This window comes from Bombina bombina, chromosome 3 (assembly GCF_027579735.1).
Source record: "Bombina bombina isolate aBomBom1 chromosome 3, aBomBom1.pri, whole genome shotgun sequence".
Classification (NCBI taxonomy): Eukaryota; Metazoa; Chordata; class Amphibia; order Anura; family Bombinatoridae; genus Bombina; species Bombina bombina.
Window position 1 is genome coordinate 588,129,242 of NC_069501.1, and position 25,028 is coordinate 588,154,269.

The 25,028-nt window shown below is 39.6% G+C and overlaps 1 protein-coding gene across 4 annotated transcripts in view; it reads left to right on the forward strand.

Annotated features, from left to right (window-relative positions):
• Positions 1-25,028, forward strand: part of INPP5B (inositol polyphosphate-5-phosphatase B) — a 406,727-nt gene that overhangs the window by 368,693 nt on the left and 13,006 nt on the right. For all 4 annotated transcript variants that reach the window (XM_053707160.1, XM_053707161.1, XM_053707162.1 and 1 more), the window contains one exon: positions 5,219-5,346. In XM_053707160.1, coding sequence (XP_053563135.1) covers positions 5,219-5,346 — 128 coding nt within the window. The remainder of the gene's footprint in view (positions 1-5,218; positions 5,347-25,028) is intronic.

The following is a 25,028-nucleotide window of genomic DNA, read 5'->3' on the forward strand; positions in this document are numbered from 1 at the left end:
ATAGAGGGCGACGGTATAGGGGGGGCAGGATAGGGGTTACTAGGTATACTGTAGGTGGCAGCGGTGTCCGGGAGCGGCGGTTTAGGTGTTAATACCTTTATAAGAGTTGCGGCAGGGTCTAGGAGCGGCGGTTTAGGGGTTAATACATTTATAAGAGTTGCGGCGGGGTCTAGGAGCGGCGGTTTAGGGGTTAGTAACTTTATTGAGTTGCGGGAGGCTCCGGGGGCGCCGGTATAGGGGGTAGAACAGTGTAGTTTAGTGTGAGTGCTTAGTGACAGGCTAGCAATAAAGCTGGGAAAAAGCCGAAGGGCAGCGAGATCGGATGAGTGATAACTGTCACAGTCCGCTGCTCATCGCCCCGCGGCTTTTTGACAGCTTTATTTGATAACTTAGGTGTATTTTTTCATGTCCGCGGTGGCGAAGGTAGGCGAGCTTAGGCGGGCGTATTGGACCGGCGAAGCCAGAAAAGTAGACGGCTTGATAACTACCCCCCATAGTAGCAAAATCTTTGATGAACTTCCTGTAATAGTTGGCAAAGCCCAGAAAACGTTGCAGAGCCTTCAGAGAATCAGGTCTAGGCAAATCGAAAATGGCAGAAAGTTTAGTAGGATCCATTTCAAATCCAGATGCAGATATTACATAACCCAGAAAGGGTATGGATTTTTGATATAATGAACATTTCTCCAGCTTAGCAAACAGATGGTAATCTCTTAAACATTGAATTACTCTCCTGACGTGGTGCACATGATCTTGGTGGTTTTGAGAAAAAATCAGGATATCGTCAAGGTTTATGATGACAAAGATATTCAAAAAATCACGAAAAATCTCGTTCACAAAATGTTGAAAAACCGCAGGAGCATTGCATAGCCCAAAAGGCATGACCAGATACTCGTAATGCCCAAATCGAGTGTTAAAAGCAGTCTTCCATTCATCTCCCTTGCGTATACGGATAAGATTGTATGCACCACGTAGATCTAGTTTAGTAAATATGGTGGATCCTTGAAGATAAGTAAACAGTTCAGGAATAAGGGGTAGAGGATAACTGTTCTTGATGGTAATTTGATTTAGTCCTCTGTAATCAATACAGGGTCGTAGTCCGCCATCCTTCTTTCCTACGAAAAAGAAATCAGCCCCTACAGGAGAAGAGGAGGGTCGAATAAATCCTCTAGCCAGATTGTCTTTAATATATTCTTCCAAAGCCACGTTTTCAGGTCTAGAAAGTGGATATGTCTTGCCTCGAGGGTAGGTAGCCCCAGGAAGGAGATCAATGGGGCAATCGAAAGGACGGTGAGGAGGAAGACGTTCAGCTTCCTTCTTGGAGAAAACATCCACAAAGTCATGATAAGGCATAGGTAGAGAGTCCGGAGTTTCGATTGTGAGAGCGATAGTGAGTGGTAACTTAGTGATCTTTTGAAGACATTTAGTCTGGCATGTTGATCCCCAGGAAGTGAGTTTGCCAAAAGTCCAAGAAAAAGTAGGATTATGTACTTGGAGCGAGGGAAGTCCCAAGATAATGGGAAATTGAGGAGTAGGAATGACATCAAAACAAATTGTCTCAGAATGAAGTATTCCAACAGTAAGAAGTAAAGGTTTAGTAGCAAACTGAATGTATCCGGAACCCAAAGGATTTCCGCTAACCGTAGAGACAGAAATAGAATACTTTTTCTTTAGTAAGGGTATAGTGTGAGTAGAGACGAATGTGGAGTCAATGAACACTCCTCCAGCACCAGAGTCGATAAGAGCTTGGGTATGAATCTTACTATGTCCAATTTGAAGGGTTACTGGAACAAAGAGTTTCTTGTATAGGGAATGACTACTCTTTTGGCTTAACTCAGTTCCCTGGACTAGAGTTAAGCCCTGGCTTTTACTGGCCTGGTAAGACAATCCCTTAATAAATGCCCTTTAAGGCCACAGTACAAACACAGGCCAAGAGAACGTCTTCTCAAGCGTTCAGTCTCTGTTAATTTTATGCTTCCCACTTCCATAGGTTCAGCCTGATCAGGAGTAGGAGAGACAGGAGTGACTGGATTAGAAAAACGAGGAACCAAACGAAAAGGAGTTCGAGTTGATGACCTCTGTGTTCTATCCCTTTTTTGTTGGCGTTCACGAAATCTGGCGTTGAGACTGATACAAAGATTTATTAAGGCTTCCAAGGATTCTGGAAGTTCCCGATACACCAATTCATCCTTGAGACGCTCAGAAAGTCCTTTACGAAAAGCGGCTCTAAGTGCTCCCTGATTCCAAGTAGTTTCAGAGGCAAGGGTGCGGAACTCAATAGCGTATTGAGAAACTGGTTGACTACCTTGTCGTAAATCCAAGAGAGTAGCTTCAGCAGCGGAAGATCTTCCAGGTTTATCAAATACCTTTGAAAATACAGAGAGGAATGCATCTACATCCAAAAGTATAGGATCATTCTTTTCTAGCAAAGGTGATACCCAAGCCAAAGCTTTTCCTTTCATTAAGGAAATAAGGAATGTAATTCTAGAAGAGGGAGTAGCAAAAAGAGTAGGGCTATTTCGGAAATGGAGACGGCACTGATTCAGAAAACCCCTACAATCTTCAGGATTCCCATCATACTTATCCGGAAGAGGTATCTTGGGACTCAGTTGTACTTGAGACTGGTTGTTTGGAATCGAAGGAGGTAATGCCTCATTAGGATTGGGAGGTGTAGGAGCAACCAAACTTTGTAATAAAGCAGTTATTTGATCAAGCTTAGTGTCCAGGGATTGCAAGTGGGTAGCATGAGATCCCAGTAGTAGTCCCTGGTGAGCCACGGCCATGGATAATTCAGTGGGGTCCATTTATGGCCCGTTTGTAATGTCAGCCGTTTATGAATCAGTCCGGGGTTTAACCCAACTGCTAGCGTGAAAAGTAAAACACACGCTAGCACACTGAGAAATAACCAGGACGTGACCCACTCAGGAAACAAATAAGATAGGTTACAAAAAATAATAATTGTTCCTTTAAGCTGGATAGCCACAAAAGTGTTAGCGTTCCTTTTAGTAGATTTGAATCAAACAAATGATAGAAATTCTCTTTAGCAACTTGTAGAAGTAAACGTCCCTTTAAGCAGGTTTGTAACATATAAAAGATAATGTTCTCTATAAGCAGCTTGTAAAAGTAAATGTCCTTTGAGCAGGTTTGCAACAAACAAAAAGACAAAGTTCTTTTTTGCAGCTTGTAAAAGTAAATGTCCTTTTAAGCAGGTTTACAACAAACAAAAAAGACAAAGTTCTATTTAGCAGCTTGTAAAAGTAAATGTCCCTTTAAGTAGGCTTGCAACAAACAAAAGATAATTCTTACTTTAGGCAAGGCAGTAACAGAACATAAGACTGAAGCTGACTCAGACAGGCAAAGGCAATTATATCCAAGAGTTAGATTGAGGGACAAGGCAAAAGCAAGGTCAGGCAGGCAGCAGTCGGTCTCCAGACATCAGTAGAAGGGATAAGGCATAAGCTAGGTCAGGCAGGCAATAGTCGGTACACAAGTATCAGAATAGGGCTAAGCAAGGTCAAACGGATTCAGGGTAAGTACTCACAACGCCAGAGAAATCCAACAAATGGGCCCCGAGTAAGATCTCCCGCCGTGGTTTAAAGGCAGGAGCGGTGACGTCATCAGAGGGGTGTGTCAGAGGACGCGTCACGTTGCTAAGCAACGTGACGTCATTCACACTGAGAAGATCCGGGAGCCACTGCGACACGGCGATGAACGGGAGGATCATGACAGGTAGTTCTGCGCACCAAATCTGGGTTTTTACCTAAGGTGGTATCTAATAAGAATATCAATCGGGAGATTGTTGTTCCATCATTGTGTCCTAACCCTTCTTCAAAGAAGGAACGTCTATTACACAATCTTGACGTGGTTCGTGCTTTAAAGTATTATTTACAAGCTACTAAAGATTTTCGTCAAACATCTGCATTGTTTGTTGTCTACTCTGGACAGAGGAAAGGCCAAAAGGCTTTGGCAACTTCTCTTTCGCTTTGGCTAAGAAGTATAATACGCTTAGCTTATGAGACTGCTGGCCAGTAGCCTCCTGAAAGGATTACAGCTCATTCTACTAGAGCTGTGGCTTCCACATGGGCCTTTGAAAATGAGGCTTCTGTTGAGCAGTTTTGCGGGGCGGCGACTTGGTCTTCGCTTCATACTTTTTCAAAGTTCTACTAATTTGATACTTTTGCTTCTTCGGAGGCTATTTTTGGGAGAAAGGTTTTACAGGCAGTGGTACCTTCCGTTTAAGTACCTGCCTTGTCCCTCCCTTCATCTGTGTACTTTAGCGCTTTGGTATTGGTATCCCACAAGTAATGGATGATCCGTGGACTGGATACACCTTACAAGAGAAAACATAATTTATGCTTACCTGATAAATTTATTTCTCTTGTGGTGTATCCAGTCCACAGCCCGCCCTGTCATTTTAAGGCAGGTATTTTTTAACTTTAAACTACAGTCACCACTGCACCCTATGGTTTCTCCTTTCTCTGCTTGTTTTCGTTCGAATGACTGGATATGGCAGTTGGGGGAGGGGCTATATAGACAGCTCTGCTGTGGGTGTCCTCTTGCAACTTCCTGTTGGGAATGAGAATATCCCACAAGTAATGGATGATCCGTGGACTGGATACACCATAAGAGAAATAAATTTATCAGGTAAGCATAAATTATGTTTTTGTGAGTCAGAGAGAGCAAACCATTTAAAAAAATATCCAACTTATTTTGCTTCGTTCCCATGATATGTAGATATATATGTTGAAGAGATACCCATTTGCTAGGTACTGCTAACTTATTTAAAGGGACACTGAACCCAAATTTTTTTTCGTGATTCAGATAGAGCATGCAATTTTAAGCAACTTTATAATTTACTCCTATTATCATTTTTTCTTCATTCTCTTGGTATCTTTATTTGAAAAGCAATAATGTAAGTTTAGATGCCGGCCCATTTTTGGTGAACAACCTGGGTTGTTCTTGCTGATTGGTGGATACATTCATCCACCAATAAGCAAGTGCTATCCAGTGTTCTCAACCAAAAATGTAGCTGGCTCCTTAGCTTAGATGCCTTCTTCTTCAAATAAAGATAGCAAGAGAACGAAGAAAAATTGATAATAGGAATAAATTAGAAAGTTGCTTAAAATTGCATGCTCTATCTGAATCACGAAAGAAAAAATTTGGGTTCAGTGTCCCTTTAAGAGAAACTTCTACAATATATGTTCCTTAATGCCTTCATCAGCTGGCAGCAACCATTCTGTGGTTGAAGCTCTCTTGTTGTTTCTAGAAAGTCTGCCCGAGCCTGTTGTCTGTTACCAGTCATATGAGAGTTGTTTGGAGTGTGCTGGAGATTATTCCAGAAGCAAAGAGGTAAATAATTTCTCCTGCAGGTTTTAACATGGACATAAAAACATAGAATTTAATGGTAGATAAGAACCAAAAGGCCCAATAAGTCTACTCATATTACTTGTGCAGTGTAAACTTGCCTATTTCTTAGGATAGCCTTTTACAGTCCTTGTGTTTACCACCTCTCTTTGGAGTTGCAAGAACATGAGCACTTTTTCATGTGTAGTAAAGAAAAGATTTCACTCATGACAGTGGAGAGAAGTAAACACTATTTGAACTCTCTTTCTAATGACACAATGAGTCCACGGATCATCTAATTACTATTGGGATATTTACCTCCTGGCTAGCAGGAGGCGACAAAGAGCACCACAGCAAAGCTGTCAAATATCACCTCCCTTCTATCCAACCCCAGTCATTCTCTTTGCCTAAGTTAGTGTAAGGAAGTGGTAAAGTTAGGTGTCTGAAAAGATTCTTCAATCAAGAGTTTATTATTTTATTTGCAGTACAAGTATGTGCTGTTTTTACTCCAGGGTGTAGCTGTAGTCCATTTCAGTCTCTTCAGTAGAGCATTGGTGGCCTTTAAGCAAAGGGAACTTGTGGGACATAATTCTCACTGCGCCTCCCTCATATTTAAATAAAAGTTGCTGCCCTTATTATTATTTTCCACAGGTCAATGTGAGGGAAAGGACCTCTCCAAACCTAGTGAGCTGCCTTGCTGCCAGGCAGATTTTATTGAGGTAAGTGCTAATTTATTTTCTTAAGCAGCTTTAAGGAAAAAACATGGCACTTTACTATTTCCCTGACAGGGATATTTAATACATTACTCCTAGTGTTGTAAGGGGATTATGTATAGCAGTATTGCAGGCACTGGGGACTTGAGGAGAACTTGGCTCATTTTGGTGGTTTTGTTAACGTTTTTGCATTAAGATGTCTACTGAAACGTTATTTTTGACACGCCCATGATGGGCGCGGCTTGTGTGAGGTAAAGATTTATCTATTGCGCATTTGTTATTCTCTCATTTTCTGTGTATGGAGGAGACATATCTGCATCTTATAGTTTTTCAAGTTTAACTGTCATTTGTTAGCCTGTCATTACTGAAACAGGTCCAGTTTGGATTCACGTTTTAAAAAATAATGCTTTCTTTTTAAATAGGCACCTCAGCAAAGCTATTGCTGAGATGTAGAGGCTGTTTGAGGTGTTATTAAGATGTATTTATTACTCAATATCTTGTAAATTAAAGCAGTTTCGTTTTTGTATTTGTTTAAAAAATAAAGCAGTTTCGTTTTTACATTGCATCAAAAATAAAGCAGTTTTGTTTTAAAATTTAAAGAAACAGTAACTTTTTTTTCTTTATTTAAATTGTTCATAATTTAATTATTTATATTTATTCTGTTAAGATGGACCAATACTCTGTTACAGATTACAGATGTCCTTTATGTTTAAATGCTAATATTGAACCACCAATTCCTTTTTGTTCCTCATGTGTTGAGAGAACATTAAATCTTAAGGATAGATTTTTTGAGCCTATATTGTCTAAGACGGATGCTGTCCAGGAATCTTCTGACAATGTGCAAGATATGCCGCATTTTTCTCCTCAGATGTCCCAAATTTTAGTACCCATTAATTCAGTGCCCTGCGCTTCCTCTCAAGCTCCGGTTGGGGTCTCCTTGCAAGACATTGCTTCCCTCATGTCTTCTGCAGTTTCTGATGCGTTGTCTGCTTTTCCCATGCTACAGGGAAAGCGCAAGAGGAAGTCTAAAGAATCTGTGCATAAGGTATCTGACTTGGTCGTGGCTATTCCAAATGTTTCCTCTCATAAATCTGATGGGGAGGATTTTCCGGTAGCATCTGAGGGTGAAATCTCATATTTTGACAGTGTTATTTCTTTCTCTGATGCTGAAGTTGTATCCTTCAGGTTTAAGCTGGAACACCTCTGTTTACTACTCAAGGACCTTTTGGCTACTCTGGACGACTCTGACTCTACTGTCATTGTCAACCCTAAAAAGTCTAGTAAACTTAACAAGTATTATGATGTACCTTCCATGCTGGAATGTTTTCCCGTACCAGATCAGGCTTCAGAAATTATTGTTAAGGAATGGGAGAAGCCGGGTATTCCTTTTTCTCTTTCTCCTATTTTTAAGAAGATGTTTCCCATTGATGACTCTATCAAGGAGTCTTGGCAAACGGTCCCCAAGGTGGAAGGGGCAATTTCCACTTTAGCTAAGAGAACTACTATTCCCATAGAGGATAGCTGTTCTTTTAAGGACCCTATGGATAAGAAACTGGAGGGTTTTCTGAAGAAAATGTATGTTTACCAGGGTTTACAATGGCAACCTGCGGTGTGTATTGCTACCGTTTCTAGCGCAGCGGCATACTGGTTTGATGTGTTGTCTGATTGCTTTCAAACAGACATTCCCCTTGAAGAGATCCAGGACAGGATCAGGGCTCGTAAATTGGCAAATTATTTCATTTCTGATGCTTCCCTTCAAGTTATCAAGTTGGGAGAAAAGATTTCTAGTTTTGCCATTCTGGCTCAAAGAGCTTTATGGCTGAAATCTTGGTCTGCAGATGTGTTGTCTAAGTCTAAGCTTTTGTCTATTCCTTTCAAGGGTAGGACCTTGTTTGGCTCAGCTTTGGCTGAGGTTATTTCTGACATTACAGGAGGAAAGGGTCATTTCCTTCCTCAGGATAAGAAATCTAAGCAGAAGGGACATCATAGTAATTTTCGTTCCTTTCGAAGCTTCAAGGGTAAACCTTCCTCTCCCTCTACAAAACATTCAAGACCTTTCCCCCCAGGGGCAGATTTCTTCTCTCAAAATTATCTGTAGACCAGATAAAAAGAGAGGCGTTCTTACGTTGTGTTCGGGATCTATCCAAAATGGGAGTGATAGTTCCTGTTCCAGTACAGGAGCAGGGTCTGGGATTTTACTCCAATCTGTGGTTCCCAAGAAAGAGGGAACCTTCAGACCAATCTTGGATCTGAAGAGTCTAAACAAATTCCTCAGAGTGCCGTCCTTCAAAATGGAAACTATTCGTTCCATTCTTCCCTTAGTTCAAGAGGGTCAATTTATGACAACAGTAGATTTAAAGGATGCGTACCTTCATGTTCCCATCCACAGGGATCATCACAAGTTTCTGAGATTTGCTTTTCTCCACAAACACTTCCAGTTTGTGGCTCTTCCTTTCGGACTAGCTACAGCTCCCAGAATTATTTCGAAGGTTCTGGGATCTCTGTTGGAAGTGCTCCGGTTACAGGGTATTGCAGTGGCGCCTTATCTGGATGACATTCTGGTTCAGGCCCAGTCTTTTCATCTAGCAAGCTCCCACACGGAGATGCTTGTATCCTTCCTGCGCTCTCACGGTTGGAAGGTGAATCTGGAAAAGAGTTCCTTAATTCCATCTACAAGGGTAGTCTTTTTGGGAACCATAATACATTCCATTTTGATGAAAAATTTCTGACAGAGGTCAGAAAATCCAAGATTTTCGAATTTTGTCTGTCTCTTCAGTCCTCTCTCAGCCATCAGTGGCTCAATGTATGGAGTTAATCAGTCTCATGGTAGCCGCCATGGATATTATTCCTTTTGCTTGTTTCCACCTCAGACCTCTGCATTTATGCATGCTCAGACAGTGGAACGGGGATTACGCGGATCTGTCTCCGCAAATTCATTTGGATCAGATGACAAGAGATTCTCTTCCTTGGTGGTTGTCTCAGGATCATCTCTCCCAGGGAACCTGTTTTCGCATACCTATCTAGGTGATAGTGACTACTGACGCCAGTCTTACAGGTTGGGTAACAGTCTGGGGCCTTCTAACGGCTCAGGGGACATGGACTCGGGAAGAATCTGTTCTCCCCATAAACATTCTAGAGCTAAGACCAATCTTCAATGCTCTTCTGGCCTGGCCTCAGTTAGCTTCTGCCCGGTTTATCAGATTTCAGTCTGACAGCATAACCTCAGTGGCTTACATCAACCATCAGGGTGGAACTCGGTGTTCTTTGGCCATGAAAGAGTTGAATTGCATCTGTAATTTTTTTTTTTTAACTTGATTCTCAAATGAGGACAGCTGGATCTAGATCTCATGGCATCTCGTCAGAATGCCAAGCTCCCGAGGTACGGGTTGAGGTCCAGGGACCCTCCGGCGGTTCTGAAAGATGCTCTGGCAGTTCCTTGCAATTTCAATCTTGCATACCTATTTCATCCGTTCGCTCTCCTTCCTCGGGTCCATGCTCGGATCAAGCAAGAGAAGGCATTGGTGATTGTCATTGCTCCGGCGTGGTCTTGCAGGATTTGATATGCCGACCTAGTGGAGATGTCATCTCTCCCTCCTTGGAAACTTTCTCTAAGAAAGGACCTTCTCCTTCAAGGGCCCTTCCTTCATCCAAATCTAGTTTCTCTGAAGCTGACTGCTTGGAGATTGAACACTTAATTTTATCTAAGCGTGGTTTTTCAGATCAGGTCATTGAGACTAAGATTCAGGCTCGCAAGCCTGTTACCAGGAAAATTTACCATAAGATTTCGCGTAAATATCTGTATTGGTGCGATTCCAAAGGCTACACTTAGAGTAAAGTTCGGATTCCAAGGATTTTATCTTTTCTCCAAGAGGGTTTGGAGAAGGGGTTATCGGCAAGCTCCTTGAAAGGTCAAATTTCTGCCTTATCTATTTTGTTACATCAACGTCTGGCAGAGGTACCAGGTGTTCAATCGTTCTGTCAGGCCTTGGTCAGAATCAGGCCTGTGTTCAAACCTGTTACTCCTCTCTGGAGTCTTAATCTTGTTCTTAAGGTTCTTCAGCAGGCTCCTTTTGAACTTATGCATCCCTTAGATATTAAGTTATTATCTTGGAAGTTTTTGTTCCTTGTTGCTATTTCTTCTGCTCGTAGAGTCTCTGAACTCTCGGCTTTACAGCATGAGTCTCCCTATCTTATCTTTCACTCGGATAAGGTTGTTTTACATACTAAATTGGGTTTTCTTCCTAAAGTAGTTTCAGATCGGAACTTTAATCAGGAGATTGTTGTTCCTTCTTTATGTCATAATCCTTCTTTTCATAAGGAACGTCTTCTGCACAACCTAGATGTGGTTCGTGCTCTGAAATTCTATTTACAGGCGACTAAGGATTTTCATCAGTCTTCTGCTCTGTTTGTAGTTTTTTCTCGGAAACGTAAGGGGCAGAAAGCTATGGCTACTTCTTTTTCTTTGTGGCTGAAAAGTATAATTCGCTTTGCCTATGAAACTGCTGGACAGCAGCCTCCTGAGAAGGTTACGGCTCATTCTACGAGGGTTGTTTCCTCTTCCTGGGCATTCAAAAATTAAGCTTCTGTAGAACAGATTTGCAAGGCTGCAACTTGATCCTCTCTACATACTTTTTCAAAATTCTATAAGTTTGATACTTTTGCCTTGGCGGAGGCTTCCTTTGGGAGAAAGGTTCTTCAAGCAGTGGTGCCTTCTGTTTAGGTCCCCTGTCTTGTCCCTCCCTTATCATCTGTGTCCTCTAGCTTGGGTATTGATTCTCAATAGTAATTAGATGATCCGTAGACTCATCGTGTCATTAGAAAGAAAATTAAATTTATGCTTACCTGATAAATTTATTTATTTCTTGACACAATGAGTCCACGGCCCGCCCTGTTTTTGATGACAGGATATTTTTTGTTATGTTATAGACCCCAGGCACCTCTGCACCTTGTTGCTTTCTTTCTCTCCTTTACTTTGGTCGAATGACTGGGGTTGGATAGAAGGGAGGTGAAATTTAACAGCTTTGCTGTGGTGCTCTTTGCCGCCTCCTGCTGGCCAGGAGGTGAATATCCCAATAGTAATTAGATGATCCGTGGACTCATCGTGTCAAGAAAGAAATACATTTATCAGTTAAGCATACATTTAGTTTTTTATTAAAGGGTCAGTCAACACCAGAATTTTTGTTGTTTAAAAAGATAGATTATCCCTTTATTACTCATTCCCCAGTTTTGCATAACAAACACAGTTATAATAATACACGTTTTACCTCTGTAATTACCTTGTATCTAAGCATCTGCAGACTGCCCCCTTATTTCAGTTCATTTGACAGACTTGTATTTTAGCCAATCAGTGCTCACTTATCGGTAAATTCACATGCGTGAGCTCAATGTTATCTATGTGAAACACATGAACTAATGCCCTCTAGTGGTGAAAAACTGTCAAAATGCTTTCAGATTAGAGGCGGCCTTCAAGGTCAAAGAAATTAGCCTATGAACCTCCTACGTTTAGCTTTCAACTAAGAATACCAAGAAAGCAAAGCAAAATTGGTGATAAATGTAAATTGGAAAGTTGTTTAAAATTACATGCCCGATTTGAATCATTAAATGTTTTTTTTTGGACTTGACTGTCCCTTTAAGTAGGCAGCTGTTAAGACAATTGTAATATTCTTTTAGGTTTTATTTTAAGAAAGTCCGGTAATGCAATATAATGTAGGTCAACATTAAAGGGACAGTCAACACTAAAATTGTTATTGTTTAAACAGATAGATAACACCTTTACTACTCATTCCCCAGCATTACACAACCAACATTGTTATATTAATATACTTTGTAACCTTTAAACCTCTAAATTTCTGCCTGTTTCTAAGTCTTTAAAGACAGCCTTTTATCACATGCTTTTTTATTAGCTTTTCACAACAGGAGACTGCTAGTTCATGTGGGCCATATAGATAACATTGTGCTGACGCCCATGGAATTGTAAATGATACTGCACGAATTGGCTAAAATATAAGTCAAAAGAAAATAAATACAAAGTCATGTGATCAGGGGCTGTCAGAAAATGCTTAGATACATGGTGTTCATAGAGGTAAAAAGTGCATTAATATAATAGTAATGGTTGTGCAAAACTGGGGAATGGGTAATAAAGGGATTATCTATCTTTTAAAGCAAAAAATCTTCTGGTGTAGACTGTCCCTTCAAACCTTCTAGATTACAATAGATCATGCAATTTAATTAACTTTTCAATTTACTTATCTATTAGCTTCATTATCTTGTTATCCTTTGTTGAAAAATATGCATAGGTTAGTTCAGGAACAGCAATGCAGTACTGGGAGCTCGCTGCTGATTGATGGCTGCAAATATATGCCTCTTTTCATTGGTTCACCTGTTGTGTTCATCTAGCTACCAGAAGTGCACTGCAGCTACTTCAGCAAAGAATACCAAGAGAATTATGCACATTTGCTAAAAGAAGTAAACTGGAAAGTTGTTTAAAATTGTATCCACCATAAAAAAATCAATATTTTTGGTTTTATGTCCCTTTAACTGCAATACAGCCAAGTCAAAATATTTAGTGAGTATGAGCCAGGCCTTTACAACCATCTTGCTTTAATTACCTCAACTAACCTACTTCCTATTGGCTGGTCAGTCTGCTTCTCACCTCTACTAATTAAACGTGTAAAAATTAATTTGCCTTATTCATTTGCAAAACGAACAATGAATTTAAATAATTTTGTCTAAAATAAGTCCATTAACTAAACAAACCAATGGACAAATACAAAATATATATTATTTTCTCTATTTGATAGATAGGGGAAACTTCACAAACAGATTTTTTAATTAGTTCATTGGCTTGTTTGGTTAATTAATTAAATTTATTTAGTTGATGAAAGAAGTTCAGACAAAATGAGTTTACATCCATTATTCATTGTATAAATTACTATGGCAAACACATTCTTGCAGGTCTAATACTGATACCTTATTTCTTTCATGTAATTGGTAAGAGTCCATGAGCTAGTGACATATGGGATATACAATCCTACCAGGAGGGGCAAAGTTTCCCAAACCTCAAAATGCCTATAAATACACCCCTCACCACACCCACAATTCAGTTTTACAAACTTTGCCTCCTATGGAGGTGGTGAAGTAAGTTTGTGCTAAGATTTCTACTTTGATATGCGCTTCTCAGCATTGTTGAATCCCGATTCCTCTCAGAGTACAGCGAATGTCAGAGGGACGTGAAGGGAGTATCACTTATTTGAATACGATGATTTCCCTAACGGGGGTCTATTTCATAGGTTCTCTGTTATCGGTCGTAGAGATTCATCTCCTACCTCCCTTTTCAGATCGACAATATACTCTCAATTTACCATTACCTCTACTAATAACTGTTTTAGTACTGGTTTGGCTATCTGCTATGTGTGGATGGGTGTCTTTGGGTAAGTATGTTTTTATTACTTAAGACACTCTCAGCTATGGTTTGGCACTTTATGCAATTATATAAAGTTCTAAATATATGTATTGTACTTATATTTGCCATGAGTCAGGTTCATGTATTTCCTTCTGTAGACTGTCAGTTTCATATTTGGGAATGTAAACACTTTAAGAAATTTTTTTTCTTACCTGGGGTTTAGTCTTTTTTTCAATTTGACTACTTTTTGCAATTGCGGGTGTTAGGCCCGCGGGTGCGTCAAATGCTAGACTTTATTGCGTCATTTTTGGCGCGAACTTTTTTTGGTGCGAAACAAATACGTTTATGACGCAACTTCGTCATTTCCGGCGTCATACGTGATGCCGAGACCTTTCACACGGCGGCGTCATTAGTGACGCAAGTGTGTCATTTCCGGTCATTTTTGGCGCCAAAAAAGTTTACGTTATGTTGTGCGTCATACTTGGCGCCAAATTTTTTTCATTATTTCAATACCCCATTCATGTTTGCCTCCTGCTTTCTTCTCTATCAAGAGGCCTATGCTTTTGCATTTTTTCCCATTCCTGAAACTGTCATTTAAGGAAATAGATAATTTTGCTTTATATGTTGTTTTTTCTTTTACATTGAGCAAGATGTCCCAATCCGATCCTGTCTCTGAAGTTTCTGCTGGAACATTGCTGCCTGACATCGGTTCTACCAAAGCTAAGTGCATTTGTTGTAAAATTGTAGAAATTATTCCACCGAATGTCATTTGTAATAGTTGTCATGATAAACTTTTACATGCAGATAGTGTTTCTATCAGTAATAGTACATTGCCAGTTGCAGTTCCTTCAACTTCTAATGTGCATGATATACCTGTAAATTTTAAAGAATTTGTTTCTGAATCTATTATGAAGGCTTTGTCTGCATTTCCACCTTCTAATAAACGTAAAAGGTCTTTTAAAACTTCTCATTTAGCTGATGAAATTTCAAATGACCAACAACATAATAATTCATCCTATTCTGCTGAGGATCTATCTGAAACAGAAGATCCTTCCTCAGATATTGACACTGACAAATCTACTTATTTATTTAAAATGGAGTATATGTGTTCTTTATTAAAAGAAGTGTTAATTACTTTGGATATTGAGGTAACCAGTCCTATTGACGTTCAGTCTAATAAACGTTTAAATGCTGTTTTTAAACCTCCTGTGGTTTCCCCAGGTGTTTTTCCCATTCATGAGGCTATTTCTGATATGATTTCTAGGGAATGGAATAAGCCAGGTACTTCCTTTATTCCTTCTTCAAGGTTTAAGAGATTGTATCCTTTACCAGCAAAATCTATAGAGTTTTTGGGAAAAGATCCCCAAAGTTGATGGGGCTATTTCTACTCTTGCTATACGTACCACTATTCCTATGGAAGATAGCACTTCCTTTAAGGATCCTTTAGATAGGAAGCTTGAATCTTATCTAAGGAAGGCCTATTTATATTCAGGTCATCTTCTCAGACCTGCTATTTCTTTGGGTGATGTTGCGGCTGCATCAACTTTCTGGTTGGAAAATTTAGCGCAACATGAATTGGATTCTGACATATCTAGCATTGTTCGCTTACTGCAACATGCTAATCATTTTATTTGTGATGCCATTTTTGATATTATCAAAATTGATGTTAGATCCATGTCTTTAGCTGTATTAGCTAGAAGAGCTTTGTGGCTTAAATCTTGGAATGCTGATATGACATCTAAATCTAGATTACTATCTCTTTCTTTCCAAGGTAATAATTTATTTGGTTCTCAGTTGGATTCTATTATTTCAACTATCACTGGAGGAAAAGGAGTTTTTTTGCCTCAGGATAAAAAACCTAAGGGTAAATCTAAGGCTTCTAACCGTTTTCGTTCCTTTCGTCAGAATAAGGAACAAAAACTCAATCCTCCTCCCAAGGAATCTGCTTCCAGTTGGAAGCCTTCCTCAAATTGGAATAAATCCAAGCCATTTAGGAAACCAAAGTCTGCCCCTAAGTCTGCATGAAGGTGCGGCCCTCATTCCAGCTCAGCTGGTAGGGGGCAGATTAAGGTTTTTCAAGGATTTTTGGATAAAATCTGTCCAAAATCATTGGATTCAGAGCATTGTCTCTCAAGGGTATCGAATAGGATTCAAATTAAGACCTCCTGTGAGAAGATTTTTTTCTCTCACACATTCCTGTAAATCCAGTAAAAGCACAGGCTTTTCTAAAGTGTGTTTCAGACCTGGAGTCTTCAGGGGTAATCATGCCAGTTCCTCCTCAGGAACAAGGTTTGGGGTTTTATTCAAACCTATTCATTGTACCAAAGAAAGAAAATTTGTTCAGACCAGTTCTGGATCTGAAAATTTTTAATCGTTATGTAAGAGTACCAACTTTCAAGATGGTGACTATAAGGACTATTCTGCCTTTTGTTCAGCAAGGACATTATATGTCCACAATAGACTTGCATACCTTCATATTCCGATTCATCCAGAACACTCTCAGTTTCTGAGATTCTCTTTTCTAGACAAGCATTACCAATTTGTTGCTCTTCCATTTGGCCTAGCAACAGCTCCAAGAATCTTTTCAAATGTTCTGGGTGCCCTACTATTTGTAATCAGAGAACAGGGTATTGCGGTGTTTCCTTATTTGGACGATATCTTGGTACTAGCTCAGTCTTTACATACTGCAGAATCTCACACAAATCAACTAGTGTTGTTTCTTCGGAAACATGGTTGGAGGATCAATTTACCAAAAAGTTTCTTGATTCCTCAGACAAGGGTCACCTTTTTAGGCTTCCAGATAGATTCAGTGTCCATGACTCTGTCTCTAACAGACAAGAGACGTTTAAAATTGGTCGCAGCATGTCGGCTCCTTCAGTCTCAGTCATTCCCTTCAGTGGCTATGTGCATGGAAGTTTTAGGTCTCATGACTGCAGCATCGGACGCAATCCCCTTTGCTCGTTTTCACATGAGACCTCTACAGCTTTGTATGCTGAATCAATGGTGCAGGGATTATACAAAGATATCACAATTAATATCCTTGAATCCCAATGTACGACACTCTCTGACATGGTGGATAGATCACCATCGTTTGGTTCAAGGGGCTTCTTTTGTTCGCCCAACCTGGACTGTGATCACAACAGATGCGAGTCTTTCAGGTTGGGGAGCTGTTTGGGGGTCTCTGACAGCACAAGGGGTTTGGAAATCTCAAGAGGCGAGATTACGTATAAATATTTTAGAACTCCGTGCAATTCTCAGGGCTCTTCAGTTCTGGCCTCTGCTAAAGAGAGAACCATTAATTTGTTTTCAGACAGACAATATCACAACTGTGGCTTATGTCAATCATCAGGGTGGGACTCACAGTCCCCAAGCTATGAAAGAAGTATCTCGGATACTTGCTTGGGCGGAATCCAGCTCCTGTCTAAGCTGCGGTACATATCCCAGGTGTAGACAATTGGGAGGCGGATTATCTCAGCCGCCAGACTTTACATCCAGGGGAGTGGTCTCTCGATCCAGATGTATTTTCTCAGATTGTTCAGATGTGGGGGCTTCCAGAGATAGATCTCATGGCCTCTCATCTAAACAAGAAACTTCCCAGATACCTGTCCAGGTCCAGGGATGTTCAGGCGGAAGCAGTGGATGCGCTGACACTTCCTTGGTGTTATCAACCTGCTTACATCTTCCCGCCTCTAGTTCACCTTCCAAGAGTGATTTCCAAAATCATCATGGAACAGTCTTTTGTGTTGCTGGTGGCTCCAGCATGGCCACACAGGTTTTGGTATGCGGATCTGGTTCGGATGTCCAGTTGCCCGCCTTGGCCACTTCCGTTACGGCCGGACCTACTATCTCAAGGTCCGTTTTTCCATCAGGATCTCAAATCATTAAATTTGAAGGTATGGAAATTGAACGCTTAGTTCTAAGTCATAGAGGTTTCTCTGATTCAGTAATTAATACTATGTTACAAGCTCGTAAATCTGTCTCTAGAAAGATTTATTATAGAGTTTGGAAGACTTACATTTCATGGTGTTCTTCTCATAAATTCTCCTGGCATTCTTTTAGAATTCCTAGAATTTTGCAGTTTCTTCAGGATGGTTTGGATAAGGGTTTGTCTGCAAGTTCCTTGAAAGGACAAATCTCCGCTCTTTCTGTTTTATTTCACAGAAAGATTGCTATACTTCCTGATATACACTGTTTTGTACAGGCTTTAGTTCATATTAAGCCTGTCATTAAGTCAATTTCTCCTCCTTGGAGTCTTAATTTGGTTCTGAGGGCTTTACAGGCTCCTCCATTTGAACCTATGCATTCTTTGGACATTAAACTACTTTCTTGGAAAGTGTTGTTCCTTTTGGCTATCTCTTCTGCTAGAAGAGTTTCTGAGCTATCTGCTCTTTCTTGTGAGTCTCCTTTTCTGATTTTTCATCAGGATAAGGCAGTTTTGCAGACTTCTTTTCAATTTTTACCTAAGGTTGTGAATTCTAACAACATTAGTAGAGAAATTGTTGTCCCTTCTTTATGTCCTAATCCTAAGAATTCTCTGGAGAGATCATTACATTCTTTGGATGTGGTAAGAGCTTTGAAATATTATGTGGAAGCTACTAAAAATTTCAGGAAGACTATTTTCTGGTCCTAGGAAAGGTCAGAAAGCTTCTGCTATTTCCTTGGCTTCTTGGTTGAAACTTTTGATTCATCAAGCTTATTTGGAGTCGGGTCAAACCCTGCCTCAGAGAATTACAGCTCATTCTACTAGATCAGTCTCCACTTCATGGGCTTTTAAGAATGAAGCTTCAGTTGATCAGATTTGCAAAGCAGCCACTTGGTCCTCTTTGCATACATTTACTAAATTCTACCATTTTGATGTATTTGCTTCTTTGGAAGCAGTTTTTGGTAGAAAAGTTCTTCAGGCAGCTGTTTCAGTTTGATTCTTCTGCTTTTTTATTTGTTTTTTGTTTTTCTTTCAAAAGTGAAAATAAACTTATTTTTGGGTTGTGGATTATTTTCTCAGCGGAATATGGCTGTTTTTGTTTTAGTCCCTCCCTCTCTAGTGACTCTTGAGTGGAAGACTCCACATCTTGGGTATTGATATCCCATATGTCACTAGCTCATGGACTCTTGCCAATTACATGAAAGAAAACATAATTTATGTAAGAACTTACCTGATGAATTCATTTCTTTCATATTGGCAAGAGTCCATGAGGCCCACCCTTTTTATGGTGGTTATGATTTTTTGTATAAAGCACAATTATTTCCAAATTTCCTTTGTTGATGCTTTCTACTCCTTTCTTTATCACCCCACTGCTTGGCTATTCATTAAACTGAATTGTGGGTGTGGTGAGGGGTGTATTTATAGGCATTTTGAGGTTTGGGAAACTTTGCCCCTCCTGGCAGGATTGTATATCCCATATGTCACTAGCTCATGGACTCTTGCCAATATGAAAGAAATGAATTTATCAGGTAAGTTCTTACATAAATTATGTTTTATTTGTTAGGCCGGTACACACAAGCTTTGCATTTTTGTATTTATGTTGGCAGATTGTGCAATACTTCAAATGAATGTGCATGTACTAAGCCGCAAGTGGACATGGATCCTGACTTGGGATTACCTGACTTTGCAGCGGACACTGTACATCCACTGCCTGTATATGCTATTGCACAAGTACTTACGTAAGTGTTCAGGGTGATTTCTATTCACCAACTTAGAGGTGGCAGAGAGTGTAAGAAGCAGCAATTGGATGAGCTGGCTTGCGAGATTGACCCACAATGCCCTCATAGCAGAATCTGCTGCTTAGTGCCTGCAGTCCAGGTCTGTCTCTTTCATTTGGTGGTGTCCAAGCTAAAGCTGACAGGAATAGGTGGCACCTTTAAAGTCTTATATTTATTTATTCAACGTAGGCATGATACCATATACAATCTAGCCCGGAATATTGTTGCACTTCAAGTATGAAGGAACTAATTTATTACATTGACATGGAAACACAAAATGTGACGGCAGATAAGAATCAGAAGATTCATTCAGTCTGCCCATATTTCCTCTGTTTGAAGAATATGTCATGAATCAGTCTATATTTCTGCACTTTGCTTCTGAACCTACTACTCTGCTTAAAGGGATACTTAACCCATTTTTTTTTTTTTCTTTCATGGTTTAGATAGAGCAAGCTATTTTAAGCAACTTTCTAATTTATTCCTATTATCATTTTTCTTTGTGCTCTTGGTATCTTTATTTGAAAAAGCAGGAGTGTAACCTTAGGAGCTGGGCCATTTTTATACAGCAACCTGGGTAGCGCTTACTGATTGGTGGCTACATTTAGCCACCAATAAGCAAGCATAACCCAGGTTCTGATCCAAAGATGGGCCGGCTCCTAAGCTTACATTACTGCTTTTCAAATAAAGATACCAAAGGAACAAAGAAAAATTGATAATAGTTGTAAATTAGAAAGTTGCTCAAAATTGCATGCTCTATCTGAATCAGTAAAGAAAAAATGTGGGTTCAGTATCGCTTTAAGATTATGACTTGCTCTATTCTTGCACTTTTTATAAAAGATAGTTTCAGACTTGGCTTTATTAACTGAAAAGTACACTAGGGTCCTTATTAGGAAGTATAATGTAATTGCTTCTTTCTTTCATGTAAATGGCAAGAGTCCATGAGCTAGTGACGTATGGGATATACATTCCTACCAGGAGGGGGCAAAGTTTCCCAAACCTCAAATGCCTATAAATACACCTCCCACCAGACAAATACTTCAGTTTTACAAACTTTGCCTCCTATGGAGGTGGTGAAGTAAGCTTGCTTGATTTTTATGATTTCTTCTATGATAAGCGCTTCTAAGCATTCTGAAGCCCAATTCCTCTCAGAGTACAGTGTTTGTCAGAGGGATGTGAAGAGAGTATCGCTTATTGATTTTATTGTTTCCCTCACTGGGAATCTTTTCAAGGGTTCTCTGTTATCGGTCGTAGGGATTCATCTCCTACCTCCCTTTTCAGATTGACAATATACTCTTATATACCATTACCTCTGCTGATACTGTTTCAATACTGGTTTGGCTATCTGCTATATGTGGATGGGTGTAAAGTATGTATCATTATTTAAGACACTCTCAGCTATGTTTGGCACTTTATGTATTAATATAAAGTTTTAAATGTATTTACTTATATTTGCCATGAGTCAGGTCTATGTGTATTTCCCTTTGCAGTCTAACAGTTTCAGTATGAGAATCGTGTTTAAGGAAGTTATTTAAAAAAAAAATGTACCTGGGGTTTAGTCTTCTTTTCCAATTTGATTTGTTTTTTACTTAACATTTTCGGGCAAATCTAGGCTCGCGAGGGTGCAACATGCTGTTATTTATTGCGACATTTTTGGCACAACATTTTTTTGCCGCAAACTTGTGTCTATGGTGTCGCAAATTTCGTAATTTCCTGCGTCTTTATTGAAGTTAGTTTGTTTGGCGTGAAGTTGCGCTTGTTATGCACTGAGTTGCATCATTTCTGGATGTTGTTTGGCGCCAAAACATTTTCACTTTGCATTGTGCGTCATACTTGGCACCAAATATTTTTTTGGTTATATTACCCCACTTCCTTTATGCTCCTTGCTCTCTTTATATTCTAGAGGGCTATGCGGTTTGCTTTTCTGCTTATTTAGCATATGCATTTTTTCCCATTCCTGAAACTGCTATATGTGGAAATTGGATATTTTGTTTAAATGTTATTTTTTCTTTTACATTTTTAAGATGTCTCAGTCTAATCCTGTCTCAGAAGCTACTGTAGGAACCATGCTGCCTGAACACAGTTCTACCAAAGCAAAGTGTATCTGATGTAACTGTTGTCATTATAAGCTTTTGTGTGCCGATAATGTTTCTATTAGTACAGCACCTATTGTTCCCTCAACATCTAATGTACATGATATCCCTGTTAATATGAAAAATTCTATTGCTGATGCAATACAGAAGGCTATGTCTGCTATTCCACCTTCTAATAAACGTTAAAGGTCTTTTTAAACTTCTCATAAAACTGATGAAATTTGTGATGACCGACAACATACTGAAATATCCTTCCCTGAAGAGGATCTCTCTGCTTCAGAAGATCCTACTTCAGACATTGAAATTGATAAATCTTCTTATCTTTTTAAGATTGAATATATTTGGTCTTTGTTGAAAGAAGTATTGGTTACTTTGGGTATTGAGGAGTCTGATCCTCTTGATTACTCCTGAGGTTTTTCCTGTTCCAGGTGCGGTTTCTGATGTGATTGCTAAAGAATGGTCTTAATCTGGTGCTTGTTTTAATCCTTCTTCTAGGTTTAAGAAGTTACATACTTTACCAGTGGCTAATTTGGAGTTTTGGGAAAAAGTCCCTAAGGTTGATGGGGCTATTTCTACTCTTGCCAAAGGTACTACTATTCCTATGGAAGATAGTACTTATTTTAAGGATCCTTTAGATAGAAAGATTGAATCTTATCTAAGGAAAGCTTATTTACATTTTGGCTATATTCTCAGGCCTGCCATTTCTATGGCTGATGTTGCGGCTGCATTAATTTTTGGTAGGATAGCTTGACACATCAGGAAACAGATCCTGATTTGTCTAGCATTGTTCGTTTGCTTAATCATGCTAATCATTTTATCTGTGATGCTATTTTTTATATCATCAAGATTAATGTTAAATCTGTGTCTTTAGCTATTCTGGCTAGAAGAGCTTTATGGCTTAAATCATGGAATGCGAACATGGTATCTAGATTACTATCTCTATCATTCCAGGGTAATAATTTATTTGGTTCTCATTTGTACTCTATTATTTCCACTATCACTGGGGGGAAGGGAGTTTTTTTGCCCCAAGATAAAAAGTCTAAGGGTAAATCTAAAGCTTCTAATCGGTTTTGTTCCTTTCGTCAGAATAGAGAACAGAAAACCACTCCTTCCCCTAAGGACTCTGGCTCCAATTGGAAGCCATCTTCAAGTTGGAATAAATCAAAGCCTTATAAGAAACCAAAGCCAGCCCCCAAAACTGCATGAAGGTGCGGCTCTCAATCCAGTTCAACTAGTGGGGGGCAAATTGAAATTATTTCAAAACATTTGGGCAGATTATGTTCAGAATCAGTGGATTCATAGCATTGTTTCTGAAGGGTATCGCATAGGTTTCAGAATAAGACCTCCTGTGAGAAGATTCTTTCTCTCTCACGTTCCAACAAATCCTGTGAAAGCTCAGGCTTTTCTGAAGTGTGTTTCAGATCTGAAGTTTTCAGGGGTGATTATACCAGTTCCACTTCAGGAACAGGGTCTGGGTTTTTATTCAAATCTATTCATTGTCCCAAAGAAAGAATTCATTCAGACCAGTTCTGGATCTGAAGTTTTTGAATTGTTTTGTAAGGGTCCCAACCTTCAAGATGGTGACTATAAGGACTATTCTGCCTTTTGTTCAGCAAGGTCATTACATGTCCACAATAGACTTACAGGACGCTTATCTTCACATTCCGATTCATCAAGATCACTATTGGTTTCTGAGATTCTCTTTTCTAGACAAGCATTACCAATTTGTTGCTCTTTCATTTGGCCTAGCGACAGCTCCAAGAATCTTCTCAAAGGTTCTCGGTGCCCTTCTATCTGTAATCAGAGACCAGGGTATTGCGGTGTTTCCTTATTTGGATGATATTTTGGTATTGGCTCAATCTTTTCATTTAGCAGAATCTCACACAAATCAACTAGTGTTGTTTTTTTCAAAGACATGTTCGGAGGATCAATTTACCCAAGAGTTTCTTGATTCCTCAGACAAGAGTCACCTTTTTAGGTTTCCCGATAGATTCAGTGTCCATGACTCTGTCTTTAACAGACAAGAGACAAATGAAATTGGTTTCAGCCTGTCGAAACCTTTAGTCTCGATCATTTCCTTCAGTGTGCATGGAAGTTTTAGGTCTCATGACTGCATCATCGGACGCAATCCCCTTTGCTCGTTTTCATATGAGACCTCTGCAGCTTTGCATGCTGAATCAATGGTGCAGGGATTATACTCGGATATCACAATTGATATTCTTAAATTCCAGCATTCTACTCTCTATGACTTGGTGGTTAGACCATCATTGTATTATTATTCAAGGGGCCTCTTTTGTTCGTCCTTCCTGGACTGTAGTCTCAACAGATGCAAGTCTTTCAGGTTGGGGAGCTGCCTGGGGGTCTCTGACAGCACAAGGGGTTTGGTATCCTCTAGAGGCGAAGTTTTCCAATCAATATCTTAGAACTCTGTGCTATTTTCAGGGCTCTTCAGGCTTGGACTCTATTAAAGAGAGAACGTTTTAATTCGCTTTCAGACAGACAATATCACAACTGTGGCATATGTCAATCATCAGGGAGGGACTCACAGTCCTTTAGAACTGAAAGAAGTATCACGGATACTTTTATGGGCGGAATCCAACTTTTGTCTAATTTCTGCGATTCATATCCCAGGTGTAGACAATTGGGAAGCGGATTATCTCCGCCATCAGACTTTGCATCCGGGGGAGTGGTCTCTCCATCCAGATGTGTGTTTTTTCAGATTGTACAGATGTGGGGTCTTCCAGAAATAGATCTGATGGCTTCCCATCTAAACGGGAAACTTCCCAGATACCTTTCCAGGTCCAGGGATCCTCACGCGGTGGATGCGTTAGCAGTTCCTTGGTCTTACCAACTTGCTTTTATTTTTTCGCCTCTAGTTCTTCTTCCAAGGGTGATCTCCAAGTTCATAATGGAACAATCGCATGTGTTTCTGATAGCACCAGCATGGTCTCACAGGTTTTGGTATGCAGATCTTTTCCGGATGTCCAGTTGCCAACCTTGATTACTTCCTTTAAGGCCAGACCTTCTGTTTCAAGGGCCGTTTTTCCATCAGGATCTCAAACCACTAAGTTTGAAGGTATGGAAATTGAACGTTTAGTGCATAATCATAGAGGTTTCTCTGACTCAGTGATCAATACTATGTTGCAGGCTTGTAAGTCTGTTTCAAGGAAGATTTATTATCGGGTGTGGAAAGCTTATATTTCATGGTGTTCTTTTCATAAATTCTCTTAGCATTCTTTTAGAATTCCTAGAATTTTACAGTTTCTTCCAGACGGTTTGGATAAAGGTTTATCTGTACCATTTTGATTTATTTGCTTCTTCTGAAGCAGTCTTTGGTAGAAAAGTTCTTCAGGCAGCTGTCTCAGTTTGATTCTTCTGTTTATAAGAACTTATTTTGTGGATTTAATTTCTCAGCGGAAATAGCTGTTTTTATTTTATCTCTCCCTCTCTAGTGACTCTTCTGTGGACTTCCACATCTTGGGAATTTTATCCCATACGTCACTAGCTCATGGACTCTTGCCATTTACATGAAAGAAAACATAATTTATGTAAGAACTTACCTAATAAATTCATTTCTTTCATAATGGCAAGAGTCCATGAGGCCCACCCTGTTTTTGGTGGTTATATTTTTTTGTATCAGCATAATATTATTTTCTAATTCCTCTTTTTTTGTATGCTTTTTTTACTCCTTTTTACACCTCACTATTTGGCTATATGTTAAACTGAGGTATATGTATGATGGCAGGTGTATTTATAGGCATTTGAGGTTTGGGAAACTTTGCC